Below are 15,097 nucleotides of genomic sequence, written 5' to 3' on the forward strand. Positions count from 1 at the left end.
AGAGAGAGAGAGAGAGAGAGAGAGAGAGAGAGAGAGAGAGAGAGAATTAAAGAATAGAATAATGAGGATTGACAGGACCAGCCTCTGAAGGAAGGCCCGGTGTAGCTCTGTGGTGGCCTGCTCCCACACCGCCTTTCCGGCACTCTTAGAAAGTACTTGGTGACCCAGTGAAGGTTACCGAACACTCAGCCTCCAGGTAGGGGATCTGGAAGCCATGGTCACAGGCAGTGGGACCAGGAACATCCGTGTCCTTCCCCAGGGCCACCCTTTTCTAGGGTGACTACTAGAGCTGATGCCACTGATGGGCAGAGAGGTAGGGTAGCAGAGAGGTAGCGATACTAGTGAGCTATGGATTAGCGTGGGCATCCCATTTCCAGGGGATACAGCCCCACTCACAGAAGGCAAGGAACCTTCTAAGGGGAGGGGCTGAGGGTGAGGCTCACTGGGTAGCTTGCTTGCCTAACACATACAAAGCCTGAGAGTCTGTCTCTAGTACCACGTGTGCCAGGTGTGGTGCTACATGTGTGTAAACCCAGCACGTGGGAGGTAGAGGCAGGAGGATCATAGTCAGCTACACAGGGAACTGGAGGCTAGCCTGGGTTATATGAATTGTATCCTCATTCCCTCCCGCAGGGCCCCAGAGCCTGGTTGTCCTTCTCTCACTGTGTCCGGGGCTTCTTTTCCAGGTGACGATGCCTGGTGAGCCTGTGGACGTGGCTTGTGGAGTGGATCACATGGTGACTCTAGCCAAGTCATTCATCTGAAATGCCCTCTGGCCCCAGCCTGTGAGCCATGCCCACAGAAGCAGCTTGGCAGAGGCAGGGTGTGGCCACCAGCAGAGCTTCTGAGGGTACTGGGAGAGGGCCACGGCCTCTGAGGCGCAGGATGCTCGCTCTGTGTCCTCAGTGGGGACATCCTACTAGGAGTCTGTGGACAAAGAAAGCCCTTCCCCGCTGAGGCTCCTGCTGCTGCATCAGCTCAGGATGGCTATTGGCTTGGCGCGTTCCTGAGGAGTACCAGGGCATGAAGACCTTGGGTGGCCAGGCAGGTTCCCTTTCCAGGTAACACATCTGGGGATGTGTCTTGTCGGAGACACTATCCTTAGAGAAAGTTCACTGCTCATGACACATTTAAGAGTTTAGAGACATGTCAAGGCACGCAGAGGAACTTGTAGTCCCCTGTCACAGGAGGTTGGAGTTGGGCCTCAGCTCAGCAAGAGAGCCAGCTGCCTGCCTTCAGCTAGGGCCTCTCTGGTCAGCTGTCACCCCAGAAGTCCCGCAGAAGGACAGTCCAGGAGCCCAGGGTGCCTTGATGGAGCAGCCGGCCAGTGGGAGCCAGCCTCCCGCTCAGGTCTGCAGCATCCCAGCCTTGGAACTTACTCACTGCCTGGCTTTGAACAGCCCAGAAGCCCCTGAAGAAAGACTGCGGGCCAAGTGCTTGTGGGCTGAGGGCTGGCTGTGGAATCTGGCTGAAGGGCTTCCCTTGGAGTAGGAGGCCTCAGAAACTGGGAAAATACTTGTTTTCAAGAAAGCTTGTCCTGTCCTTTCAGAACAGTGTTTGAAAAGGTCTTTTGGAATAAAACTCTATTTTCTGCCTTTTTAAAGAATGGAGGTCTTGTAAAAGTTTTACTTGATCTTTTTTTTTTTTTTTTTTGGTTTTTCGAGACAAGGTTTCTCTGTATAGCCCTGGCTGTCCTGGAACTCACTTTGTAGACCAGGCTGGCCTTGAACTCAGAAATCCGCCTGCNTAGACCAGGCTGGCCTTGAACTCAGAAATCCGCCTGCCTCTGCCTCCTGAGTGCTGGGATTAAAGGCGTGCGCCACCATGCCCAGCTACTTGATCATTTTTTGACCATAAAAGTAGCCAATGGAACACACTTTAGAAGGCAGTCCCAGTCAGGATGTGTGTGTGTGTGTGTGTGTGTGTGTGCGCATGTGTGTGTATGCCACACCCCTGTGGAGGACAGAGGACAGGTAGAGTGTCACTGTTCCTCAGGAGCTATTCATCTTATTATTGACATGGGCTGTCACTTTGTAAATCAGGCTGGCCTTGAACTCACAGAGGTCTGCCTTAGTCTCCAGAATTCTGGGACTAAACCTGTGCTTAACACCCCCAGGTCTACCTTATGATTGGTCCAGGATCTCTCCCAACCTGGAACTCTCCTGGGCTAGGCTGGCCATCCAGAGAGTCCCAGGGACCCTCCTCTTTCCATTTCCCCAGAGCCAGGATTACAGAGCCGTGCTTACCATTGTTACATGGGCTCTGGGGATTGGACTGAGGCCGCCGGCTTGCCAGGCAAGCACTTTACCCACTGAGTCATCTCGCTAGCCCCTGGGAAGTGTTTTCTGAACAGATAGATCCTTTGGCTGGGAAAATAGCTGGTACCTGAGTCTCTAATTATGGTCTCCTAGGCTGCCTGCTACACCCCGCTCCTGTGACTTGTTCACTCTAAGGTACTTGTGGGCCCCTGGAGTGCAGGCGTGGGCACAGTGATTCACGCGGGCAGAGGAATCTCGGCTTTGTGCAGCTTATCCTCCGGCAGGGACACGGACAAGAAACAAAAGGCAGAGGATGGCGGCTGCCTGTGTGCAGTGTGGAGGAAAGCGAAGTCTTGCCCCAAGTACCTGACAGGAACAACTTAAAGGCAGAAGGATTCATCTTGGCTCTCCGTGTCCGAGAGTTCCAGTCCCGCCATGGCAGCGTTCACGATAGTGGGAGCTTATTGTAGGGCCTTCCCAGCCCGGCATGTCAGGAAGCACACAGGAGTGTATTATGGGATGTGAGGACAGGAGTGTGTTATGGGATGTGAGCACACAGGAGTGCATTAGCCGGGGCTGTACTACCACCTTTAAAGGACTAACTCCAGCCACCTACTTCTGTTGTTCAGGCCCCAATTCTTTAAAAAAATTCCAGTCTCCGCGACAGCGCTACCTGATGTGGGCCATACATTTAATACACGAGCCTGGGGGAGGGGCGTTTCAGATTCAAACCCTAAAATGGAGAAAGGACATGGGATGTGTTGGAAGGTTGTGGGTTCAAGTCGAGGGGTCAACAAGCAGGCTGTTCTGGGAACCAGTTGGCTGGTGTTGGAGCAGCTGCAGGGCCCTCACCCAGGCAGATGCCGCCCCTCCCTCCGTAAGGGCTAAGTCTGAGGCTGACAATAGGAACATTTTCTGTGAACTTGAAATAGAAGAAGACTTAAGGAGCTGGAGAGATAGATGCCTTACTGGTTAAGAACAGTTACTGCTCTTCCAGAGGACCTGAGTTCATTTCCCACGCCAGGGACTTCACAGATGTTTGTAACTCGAGCTCCAGGGGCTGGGACCCCCTCTGCTGGCTTCATCTCCATATATCTGTCACCACAAACACACAACTAAAAAATGTTCTTCATTTTAAAAGTCCTTAGGAAAACAAAGGGGTCCAGGTACACAGCTCTGGTAGAGTCCTTGAGAATCCATCAAGCCCCGGGGTCTGATTCGCACTGAAGCACCCCATAGACAGCCTGGGGTGCATGGGGTGACTCAGGACATGGCAGACATGGAGGCAGGGGGTCAGAAGTTCAAGGTTACCTGTGGCTAGACCTTGAGTTTTAGGCCAGCCAGCGGTACATGAGACCCCTTCTCAATGAACTAAAGAGCAAAGCAAAGCCCCTTGACTTTAGTCACCTGTGTACAAAGAGCGGTGTCCTTATGCTTGGGCTTTCCTTGTTTTTAAAGCTTATTTGTTTTATTTATATAAATACACTATAGCTGTGTTCAGACATACCAGAGGGCATCAGATCCCATTACAGATGGTGGTGAGCCACCATGGGGTTGCTGGGATTTGAACTCAGGCCCTCTGAAAGAGCAGTCACTGCTCTTTTTTTTTTTTTTTTTTGGTTTTTCGAGACAGGGTTTCTCTNTATAGCCCTGGCTGTCCTGGAACTCACTCTGTAGACCAAGCTGGCCTCGAACTCAGAAATCCACCTGCCTCTGCCTCCCGAGTGCTGGGATTAAAGGCATGTGCCACCACACCCGGCCAGTCACTGCTCTTAACCATTGAGCATCTCTCCAGCCCCCCTGAGCTTTCCTTAAAGCCTGTTTTACCTGTTGGCCAGCCTGGCCATGCAGCTCCTCTGTACCCTTTGCGCGTCACCAGGGTTTCTGTTCAGCTGCCATCTGTACGTGGGTGTTTGTCTCTTTGGTCCTTAACCCCCAAGCCCCAGCATTCAGCACCTGGAAACCCTGCTGAGCCATTATCTTGGCTGCTCATTCTGTTCCAGGGAAAGCTTTGCGTCATGAGCTCTGTCCTCTCGCTCTCCTGAGCACGTGTCCCCGGATGAAGCATGCCACCTGCCTCCTCCCAGGTGTCCTCTTGTCGTTCTCTCTCTTAACGTGTGTGCGTGTTCTGCATGCCCATATATCTCTGCACCATCTGTGTGTAATGGCCACTGAAGCCAGAAGCGTTAAGATCCTCTGGCGCCAGAGTTATAGCGCTGTGAGCCACCATGGAGTACTAGGAAGTAAACCTGTCTCGTGAGCAAGAACAGCGAGGGCTTCGGAAACCATCTCTCCGGCCCCCTCTGACACATTTTTGAGATTTATTCTTGAAAGTTTTTACGAGTATTTTGTCGGCGTGTTTAGTATATACACCACATGTGTGCGTTACCCACAAACGCCACAGGAGGGCATCAGATCTCCTGGAACTGGAGTTAAAGATGGTTGTAGGCCACCGTGTGGGTACTGACTTGATTGAGACATCTAGGTTTGTGTCCTGGCTGTGTCCATAACCTTGTGTACAGAAACATTTAGGTCATAAGAGTTCTGTCCTACAAAACCATCAGATTGACAGCTTGATGGATCCACCACTTGATGGCATTGGTGAATGGTGAGAAGTGGCAGGTCCCCAGAGATGCAATATTTTGCCCTGGTCTTTTCCCGTGTTCTCGCCTCTGCTTCCTAGATGCCATAAACGACCCCTACTCTAAAAATTGATTTTGTAACTAACCTTCAACCTCATGCCCATGATTGTGACCGTGGACAAATCCTTCCTCCTTGTAGCTTTGATTTGATGCGTATGGTGTTTTGCCACATGTATGTCCGTGTACCACATAGGTATCCCCAGAGGCCAGAAGAGGTCGTCAGATTCCCTGGGACCGAAGTCACAGATTGGCTGTAAGCCACCATGCAGGTGCTGGGAATTGAACCTTTGGAGATCCCAATTAAGAGTCAGTGCTCTTGACCTCTGAGTCACTTCCCCTGGTTTCATTATGTAGCTCAGGCTAGCCTGGAACCCTCTATCCTCCTGCCTCAGCCTCCTGCGTGCTGGGATACAGATATGCGTCACTTTAAGCCACTGTTTGGGACCATTTACTCCACAGCATCAGGTAGCTGATGTAACTAACCCTACTCAGTCTGGGCAGTTTCTGAGACTCAAGGTGTTTTACCCGAGGGTTATCCTGCCTCCTCAAAGCCATCACCTACGTTCTCCCAAACATCGGAGGCATGATCCTGGACAAGTCAACATAGAATCAGACAGCTATCAGCCAACGTCGTTTTTTTTTTTTTCCCCTTCATTTAATGAACACTTTACAAAGTACAAAATATACTGTCTTTTTTTAGGGGGAACATTAGGTACTTTTTTTTTCTCTTCATCATACAGTACACAACTCTCAAGGGTTTTGTTTCTTTGACAAGGAAAAAACAAAAGCATGAGGGGCCCTGGAGGTGGACAGAGGAGGACGCCAGTCCCCCACCCCCTTCACCCAAGCTGCAGAACTGATGAAGTACCACTGTTGCTGGTGACCTGGGCATGACATGCCAGGAGAGGGTCAGCTGGGGCTGTGGGCAGGGCAGGGTCCCTTAAAAACGCCGCTGGGCACCCATACCCACTCCCCTGCCTCAGGATAACGGAAATGATTTTGGCATACAGGAGGAGGGCCAGGAGGACTACTGCTGTACTCCCGCCTCCCCTATTGTCTGGAGGCTGACCCTTCCTGTGATATGGGTAAACTGAGGCAGGAGAAAGAAAAACCGTGCTAGGCTCAGCCCATGGACACCTGAATTTTGCCCAGTCTATAGCTGGAGTCTAGAGCTTTGTGGACCCTTTCCCAAGGTGAGTTCCCAGGAAGCAAGGGGGCACCTCTTGTCCCCAACCCCTTCTCTGTGCAAATACTGTCTTGAGAACTCAATTGTTTGAAGAGTCCCACGGGTGGGCCTAGGCCAGTTCAGGCTGCCTGCAAGGATTCCCTGGGCTGCTGAGGGGCAGAGTCTCTCTGGGGGATGCAGCGGATGGAGAAAGGAGCCAATCCCATCACGGCAACCCCACATTCCACCCGGGAGCCAGGGCCAGCATCCCTATGTGTTTAACTGTACGGCAATGGGTTAGGCTAGGGGGCCAAACACTGCATGAACAGCTCACAGCTCTGAGACGGGCTCTGCACACGTGGGCACACACACTCATGCCTAATACATGTGTACACACACACACACACACACACACACACACACGTGCGCGCGCGCGCGTAAATAAATGGCATCCTGACACATGGGACTGGACCACCTCGCACTCCTGATTCTCCCAGGTTCCCCTCTTCTACCAAGAGCCACAAATCACCACCCCACAAAACTGATGCCTGCAAGAGCCACGGCCTCAGGCCTCTCTCTTGGTGCTTTCAGCAACAGGCCAGCACCTGCCCTTCCTTCCCCTGTTGAGTCTCGTCTTCAGAGGCGAGGCTAGAGGTCAAGCCAGGGTCGCCCTGGGGACAGTAAGATGTATCCTTTTGCTGCTTCTCATTAGAAAACGGACATGAAAAAGGACCTGGGATGAACGCCGAGGTTAGGTTAGTTCTCCACCTTCACAGCAGCTTCGGAGAGCAATGCAAGGCTGACTGGCTGTCGGCCATGTTGGCCTCACTTCCCTCCTGGATGTGAAGATGGAGGTCTGCCACCCTTCCGACCCTCAGCACGATGCCCATCTCTTGAAAAACCCAAAGCTACCACCCCTATGCCCCCTCCCTGTCAGAGAGCCCACCATTCTCATCTAGGCTCCCCTCACCAAGCCAAGTGCTGATGCCACCTATGGCATCCCCAACGCTGCCCACAGAGCAACACAGCGGGGTGAGGGGTGTCCTGTGATGGTTAACAGTCATCCTGATAGGATCGAGAACCGCCTAGAAGACAAACCTCTGAGTAAATCTGCCAAGGAGATGTAGCTACCCTAAATATGGCAGTCTTCCACGGGATAAGCTAGTCTCCTGAATAAAGAGGAGGAAGTGAGCGCTGCCTCTCTCTGCTTCCTGACTGTGGATGCCACGTGACCAGCCGCCTCCTGCTCCTGCTGCTGTGCCTCCCCCCCCCCCCCCCCCCGCCGTGATGGACTGGCTCCCATCAAACCCAAGAGTCAAAACGGACACTTCCTCCCTTTGGCTCCTCTCTTCAGTTGCCTTAGTGGAGGCAAGGAAGAGCCTGCTTTGTCCCTACATCCAATCCAGAGGCTCTAGCCAGTGACCCAGAGGTGCCTGGGGACTTTTAAAGGCCAGCCGGGGAAATGTGGCTGGGAAGAGCTGTTGGCAGGTGGCTCAGACCTACTTTGAAGATCATGTACCGGACAACCGGGTGAGGGGTGGGCTGCCTGTGCTTCTTCACTTCCACAGGTCCTTCCATCATTGGGGACCTCATCAGCAACACTGCCCAATGGGCAGCAGACAGAACCAGGACCCCGGGTCCGTCCCAACACACCAGGAACCTGTTACCCGCAGCTGGCGGGACAGGGTGAATGTTGATGCTTAGGAGTCTTAGATAAGGGGGCTTTATGGGGGCAGGGCTGCATACCTCTATGGATGTGGGGGGGGGTCTTTAGGACCCAGGAGTATATAGTTGGTGATGCTGCTGGGATCTGGGGGGAGAATAGATTTCTTGGGAAGCAGGTGTGCCCCAGGCTATGGGGCTGAGCCAAGGGAGAAGGGGTGCTTTGTCCACGGGGACCCTGGATGGTCTCATTAGTCTGTACGGGTGATATTTGACATTTTCTTTTTCTTTTCTTTTTTTCTTTTTTTTTTCTTTTTGAGACAGAGCCTAATGTAGCCCAGACTGACCTTAACTTGTGATCTGTCTGCTTTCACTTTCCGAGTGCTGGGAATGCTATGGGAATGTGCTATTCACTGAGCTACCTCCCAACATGCGCTTTCCCGCTAGAGCACCTTTCAGGCAGAGCCCCTGGAGTTCAGGACTTGATAGCCCCGCCCAGGGGTCCTGAATGCGTTTCCTAAAACTTTACCTTTTCAACAGCCCCATCTCCTACCCTCCCTCTGAGCCAAGAGACTCTGCTGCGAGGATCTGGGAGTGGCTCAGTGGAGTACTTGCCTCACGCGCAGAGAGGCCCTGCCTCCATTCCTCAGCACTGCAGAAAAATACAAACGAAATCCCCTAGGGAAACCTGACTGCTGAGTGGCAGTGACACTTGGGTCCCCTCTGAGGCTGGGTCAGCAGTGGGTGGAGTGATCCTTCATATTCATAAAACCAGAAGATGCTGGAAAGAGAGCAGACAGCACTAAAACATACGAGAGTAGAGGGCCTCAGCGGGGACTGTCACACCCCCCAGAACTGCACACACCATGCCATGCTGATCTACCCACAGAACACAGAGACAGAGCTAGCTTCCTCCAAGGACCCACTGCAGCTGAACAGTGGGGTCCCTCAAAAGGCTGGCCGGCAGAAGCCAGGCCCAGCCCTCTCTGGACACACAACCGTGGGAGTATTGTGTGGTGGTCTGGGTCCTTATGGAGTCAGCCCTAGGAAGAGAGCAGGAAAGAGAACCTGAGATTCCCAAGCTTGCAGGAATAATAATATTAATAATAATATTTAAAAAAAAACTTAGTGAGGTGTGATGGCACACACCTTTAATCCCAGCACTTGGGAGGCAGAGGCGGGTAGAGTTCTATAAATTCAAGGCCAGCCTGGTCTACAGAGAGAGTTCCAGGACAGCCAGGGCCGTCTAAAGAGACCCTGCCTCACGAAAACAACACAACAATAACAACAAAAGTCAGGTAAGATGCCAGGTCTACAGCTTTCTATGGGGGAAGGGACTCGGGAGGGAGGCAGGCTGGGAGAGATAGGTTTACCAGACAAAGGTTTTGGGGTAACCCTGAGGGAGGGAGCCACTGTTAAAAAAACAAAACAAAACAAAAAACCCAAAAACAAAACCAAAAACAACAACAAAAACCCAATCCCTCCTCTGGATCAAAGCTCCCCCTCCCAAATAAAATAAAGGCATCCAGAGCTCTAGGCTGTGGAAATGGGGGTACAGTAGCTATGAAGCAGTCTACACTGGCCCTCTCAGCCTGCCCCACCAGTGGTAGGTTGTTGGTTCTGTCTCCCCTCCAGGCTGGCCTCAGGACCCCAGGGCTTTTCCACTCATCGTATTGCCTACATATTTGAATTAAAAATATATGGTGGCTCAAAATGTCCCCGAGTGTGTGCACATGAGGTGGGGGCCCTTGCCTGTGTCCTGCGCACACAGAATATATTAACATATATATTGCTCAAGTATATATGCTATTTACAGAATATATCTCTATCAACATAAAACACGTATTTATAGGTGTGTACAATACACAGTCTCATCCTAGGAAGTCTAGGGGTCCACACAACGGTGGGGCAGGGGGCGGGGAGCCAGCACACTTATACGGTGGGAAGGGATAACTGGGAAGGGACACAGAAAGGGTTCCGGGGATGTGTACCCCGGACAATCAAGGCCTTCCAGAGAGAGAAAAAGGGGACTCAGGGGCCTTGCTATAAAGCCCCGCCCACTTGGCCATTTCCCGTTCAGGACCAGAAAATAATAAGATTTGGTTTTAAGGGTTTTGTGCAGAAGGAGTTTAAAACAAAACAAAACAAAAAACAAACAAAAACAAAAACAAAATCAAACCAAAACCAAAACCAAACCAAACCCACCAAAACCAACCACAGAGGTGATTTTGATTAACATGCTGGGTTCTGGCTTCTGCATGATTCTAGACTAGTTCCTCCACCCCGGTGTGTTTCTGTGGCCCAGAGAGGAGAGAAACACAGTTTGTACAAGACTGTTCAGGGTTAAATAAACATTCCTCCTCTGACCTTGTTGTTGGAGACAGGGCCGCCTGACAAAATACCCCAAGAGCAAAAAGTCTGGTGGACCCCCCCCCGCCCCCTCCCGCCGTCCCAGCTAACAGTGCCACATGCAGGTGGCGGGACACTGGCATGTCCTGTAGGGGGTGCTCTGGGGTCCCGGTGTCTTGTGTCAGAGCTCTGCTCCCACTAGCCCTCCTCAGAAGACACGGCCAGGATTCTTATGACACAGGGTGCCAGGTCTCACTGAACCCTGGGCACCCTAATAAGACTCGAACAGGCTCCACCCCCTCCAAACAAACTACGCTTTCCCCAACCACCTGTATGCAAATACAAGGAAGAAGAAACCCGCGAGTGTAATGTCTCCCTACAAATGCTCCGAGATACCTGCCTCCCCAGGTATGACCGTGACCACAGATAGCTGTGCGTACTTCGGGCAGGTATATGAGCTGCGGGGGGGGGGGGGGGCTGAGGCCTCTACAGCCCCTAAAAGTGGGGCAGAGAGGATGATGGGGAATTCTCTAGGCTGGTCTAAGTGACAGCTGGGGAGGTGGGACATGGCCCAAGGCACCCCAGGCCTGGGCAGGTGAGGATGCCCATTGCTGGAAGAAGCCGAGTCTTTGCTTGCCCGCGTTGGGTCTGGGGAGAGCGAACAAAGGACAGATAGAAGCTGGCGCTCTAGGCTGGTGGGAGAGGAGGTGTCCTGGGATTCCCCTCCAGGGACAAGCGCTCTGGGGGGGGGGGGAGAGTTTGGCCCAGGGCCCCTCTTGGCAGTTGTAGAGGAAATCGACACAGGCCCTGTGTGGTCAGCAGGTGGCGTTCTAGAGTCTTGGCCTTTCTCCCCAGCATAGGGGTAGGGATCCCACTGCTACTGTCTGAGGCTCACTGGCCATTATGACCTGAGGGTGGCCTGCTGACCTCCATTCTGAGGGAACCAGCCCCTGAACCTCTAAAACTAGAGCAGCAACCATAACCGTCAATTCTGGGGGGGGGCTCACGGGGGCTTCCCCAGCTCTGCACCCCCAATCTTGCTCCACCAACTCCCTAAGATGTCCCTAGGGGCATCAGGACCCCAATCCCAGGGACTCACGGGAGGTGCCAGCTTCCTTTGGTGTTTGCTGCGGGCTGTGGGTGAGGCCTTGGGCTGGTCCCAAGTGTCCTGGGCCTCGGAGACCGCTTTCTGGGGTGGAACTTGGGGGAGGAAAATGGGCACACCCCCACCGAGCGGAAACAGAGTCATTATTGAAAAGGCTGGGGACTCTGGAAGGCAGGAGGAGGATGTGGGGGTGGCCCTAGCTTAGGAGGAGTCAGGAATCAGGGGAATATCCCAGAGGCCCCTTCCTTAAAGGTCCTGGGGCCGAGCTTTACAGTCCATAGGGAAATACTGCAAGAATAACCTTCGTGGGGGTGGGGGTGGGAAAGGCCCAGGTGGGCTGTGGCAGGGAGGAGCCCAGAGACGAGTCTTTTCTAATGCTTCCCTGCTTGACTGACCTTCAGGGCATGGATAACCCCACTGATATTCTCTTCTGGAACCTGCAGGGCAAAGGAAGCAAAGGAAAAAAAAAAAAAAAAAAAGAGTGTATGAGCCCAGGTACCTGGTCCCTACCCATACAGTCCCCACCTATCCCCAGGGGCCGCTTACCAATGCATGGTCGAACTTGAAAGTACTGATGTAATATGCCGGGATGTCTGCCGCTGCCAAGGGCTCGGAGATCCGGGCTACAATCCCACACTCATCTAGGGAAAGACAGGCGCTCAGAGCAGGGGCTCTACCACGGAGCCACGCCCCCAGCCCCTCCCTGGGGGATTCTAGGCAGGGGCTCTACCACTGAGCCACTTCCCTAGTCCCTCATTGGGGGGATTCTAGGCAGGGGCTCTACCACTGAGCCATGCCTCTAGTCCCTCATTGGGGGATTCTAGGCAGGGGCTCTACCACTGAGCTATCCCCCAGCCCCTCCCTGGGGGATTCTAGGCAGGGGATCTACCAATGAGCCATGCCTCTAGTCCCTCATTGGGGGATTCTAGGCAGGGGCTCTACCACTGAGCCATGCCCCTAGTCCCTCATTGGGGGATTCTAGGCAGGGGCTCTACCACGGAGCTATGCCCCCAGCCCCACTGTATTTTTCAGCTTGCAGGATGGGGTAAGAGTTCTATGGTAAGTCCACTCATTGGTCTCATATATATGTCACTCTACTGGCCTTCACTCTACTGGCAAGGGATCTGTCAGAAGAGGAGTTTCAGTCTCCAAATCATGAAATAGGGTGGACCTGGTGAGGTACCCAGGGAACGCCTGCCTGATTCCTGCATACAGGTGTTGGACCCCACGGGCTCACCAAATCCCAAGGGTTGTCCTCCTATCCGCACCATCTTCCAGAGCTCTCCAGATGCACTCGTGAATAGCAAGTGACTCGGGAACCTATAGAGGAAAAAAAGAGGGGTCTGAGGCGGGGCTAACCTGTGCTCCCCCAGCTCTGGAGTATCTCAGGTGGGGCAGAGAGAGATCCAAGGACGTGTCTTTGCCACTGGGAGGCAGGGAGGGACGCTAATGCTGGGGTGAGACTCTGGGGACAGATGGCTTTGGGACTATGGTTCCAGTCTCCACTTTGGTGCCATCTTGCTGTGGATGTGGATGGCCCCTGCACCTATAGGAACAACTCAGGAACAAAGTACCCGCTCCCGCCCAGGCCCCCTGCAATATTCACACAAGGCCCTGCCCACCTCTGCTGGGTCTGTACGTCCATCACCAGTGAGATGTAGCCCTCAATGAGCGAGAAGGAGAAGAAGCGGATGTGGCCACAATCGTCACTGGCAGCCATGGGGTCCTTCACTCTGGGGATCAAGAGGGAACTGTGAGGGTGGGGTTCCCACCTTTATGCCGTCTGCCACCCACCAGTGCAAGAGGCCAGGTTTGCCTCATGTCTTGTCTCCATCAGAAGCCCACAACTCAGGAAGTCTTAGACCCTGAATGCTACAAAACAAACCGGCCAGGCAAAGGCAGACCCACCGGTGCCACGGCGTCATGGTGTTACTGGGGTAACCGACCACTTTCTGCTTCACTCTAGGACCTGCTTCACAGGAAGGAATTCATGCCTGGGTACCGTAAGCCTGGTCACAAACCCCTGGCTGTGGAGGTCACGGGCCCTTGGGAAAAACCTATTGTTATTCTGCCTTCTAAATACTTATGTTCATCACTCGTGGATTGGTGCCGCTCTCAGCATCGGGCAGGGAAGCATCTTGCTGCACGCGGCGGCAGTTAATGCGGAGACTCACCTGGTTAAAGCATGGGGGTGACTGTAGAGTGCTCCGCCCTAAATGAGACCTCTATATCAACCCCCAATCCTACCATCAAGGTTCAAAAAGCACCATGAGAGGGTAGGAAGAATATAAGAGCTACATAGGCATAGGCACATACAAGTCTCCCCCTTTAGAGTGAGTTTTAGGGTACAACAGTCCCTTCTCCACTCAGACTGGGCTCTTTGATGCAGCAATCATGCCTCTTCCCTTAGACTTGCTTCTTGGGCAGGTCGTGGTGTCTCCCCTTCGAACGAGGCTCCTGGGCAGACGGTGCCTCCTCCCTCAGACTGGGCTGACAAGAAGAGTCAGGTCTTTTCCTTCAGACTGAGCTCTTGGGTGGAATAAGTGGACTTTGCCCTCAGACAGGGCTGGTGGGTGGAGCAGTATTTCCATGTCTGTCCCCTAGCCTAACACCTCACCCCGGGGACCTACCCATTGGAGTAGAACATCACATCCATGAGGAGGGTGGCGACAGCGGGCAGCGTGTCAGGGTCCAGGCTGGTGACACAGAACCTGTTGCTTGGGCTAGACAGTGGATGGATGACTGGCCTCTGGACTGGAAGAACGCAGGACACAAGTGTTAAGGTCACAGTAGAGCATCTGTGTGTAGGAGTCAGGCTCAGCCCAGGTGGCTTTCCCGCCCCCGGCACATACACTACACGATTCCTCAGTTTCCCTTCAGGACCCTGGGCCTTTGTACAAGGTGCTCTGGCTGCTGAGAATGTCCTTGCCAACAGCCACCACCTGGCTTAGCTCCTTGTCCTCCACGCTTCACCTCCATGGTCCCCACCATGGGTAGCCACACACCCTGAGGCACTATGAGCTGGGCTGGGCTGGGAGCCATCTCTGGCCATTGCTGGCGGCTCCACGTAGAATCCAGCGATCACCAGGTGGCTTCTGAAAGCGGGGCCTTCTGCTGAGGTCTTTTCCCTCAATCCCAACTCACCCATCTTGGGCTTCACAAAGCCATTGGTGAAGCTGAGATTCTCAGCCGCCACTGTTTCTCCGTTGACAACGCGTAGGATGGTGAACTCCGAGGACAAGGTGTGAGTGACGAAGGGCAGGTCCCGCTCCCGCACCTGAGGACGGGAAGCAGAGTTGCTGAGTCTCAGATCACCCTATCTCCTGTGGTGGCGCCCAGGGCTGAGGTGAGGAGTGGAGCATCAGATGGGACAGGATGAGTGTGCCAGAAGCTGTGTGTGTGTGTTACATGGAGAAGGCTGGGGATGTGCAGGGCCACTCAGCACGGCTCTGACTCACCAGGATGAAGTCAGTCTGATAGGTGGACAACATAAACACGGAGATGTTCTGGTCGGCCAGTGGGGCGATGACAGACTTGGCGATCTTTGTCACACCGATGGGCTGGGAGCTGGAGAAGCTGCCGCCACCGGACACCACGTTCAGGGCCAGCCAGGTGGCATCCGCCACGCTCAGGTGCTCTGAAGAGGGCAGCTCTGCAGGGGGTGAGGGGCACAGAGGAGAGTGTTGTTGACACACCTGGGGGCTGGGTGTTCCCTGGGGGCCAGACCAGGCCGTGCTCCGGGGTAGGCAGAGGTGCATGGATGGCTGAGGCCTTAAGAGACTGTCTTGTCTGCTGCTGGGCCTCAGTTTCTTCATTTAAAAATATTTTTACAGCTGGGCGTGGTGGCGCACGCCTTTAATCCCAGCACTTGGGAGGCAGAGGCAGGTGGATTTCTGAGTTCGAGGCCAGCCTGGTC

General features: G+C 53.6%; 2 protein-coding genes across 2 annotated transcripts in view; one reads left to right on the forward strand and one right to left on the reverse strand.

Moving 5' to 3' along the window:
• The window catches only part of Rcc1l (RCC1 like), a 27,928-nt gene extending 26,306 nt beyond the window's left edge, over window positions 1-1,622 (forward strand). Inside the window, exon 11 of the mRNA XM_021186881.1 lies at window positions 687-1,622. Coding sequence (XP_021042540.1) covers window positions 687-764 — 78 coding nt within the window. The 3' untranslated portion in view covers window positions 765-1,622. The remainder of the gene's footprint in view (window positions 1-686) is intronic.
• A 7,328-nt stretch (window positions 1,623-8,950) lies between these two features.
• The window catches only part of Castor2 (cytosolic arginine sensor for mTORC1 subunit 2), a 40,677-nt gene continuing 34,530 nt past the window's right edge, over window positions 8,951-15,097 (reverse strand). Inside the window, exons 3-9 of the mRNA XM_021186825.2 lie at window positions 14,640-14,833; window positions 14,326-14,458; window positions 13,812-13,935; window positions 12,804-12,914; window positions 12,419-12,501; window positions 11,728-11,822; window positions 8,951-11,618 (exon numbers count right to left, since the gene is read on the reverse strand). Coding sequence (XP_021042484.1) covers window positions 11,553-11,618; window positions 11,728-11,822; window positions 12,419-12,501; window positions 12,804-12,914; window positions 13,812-13,935; window positions 14,326-14,458; window positions 14,640-14,833 — 806 coding nt within the window. The 3' untranslated portion in view covers window positions 8,951-11,552. The remainder of the gene's footprint in view (window positions 11,619-11,727; window positions 11,823-12,418; window positions 12,502-12,803; window positions 12,915-13,811; window positions 13,936-14,325; window positions 14,459-14,639; window positions 14,834-15,097) is intronic.

The sequence above is a fragment of the Mus pahari genome, chromosome 23 (genome assembly GCF_900095145.1).
Source record: "Mus pahari chromosome 23, PAHARI_EIJ_v1.1, whole genome shotgun sequence".
Taxonomy (NCBI): domain Eukaryota; kingdom Metazoa; phylum Chordata; class Mammalia; order Rodentia; family Muridae; genus Mus; species Mus pahari.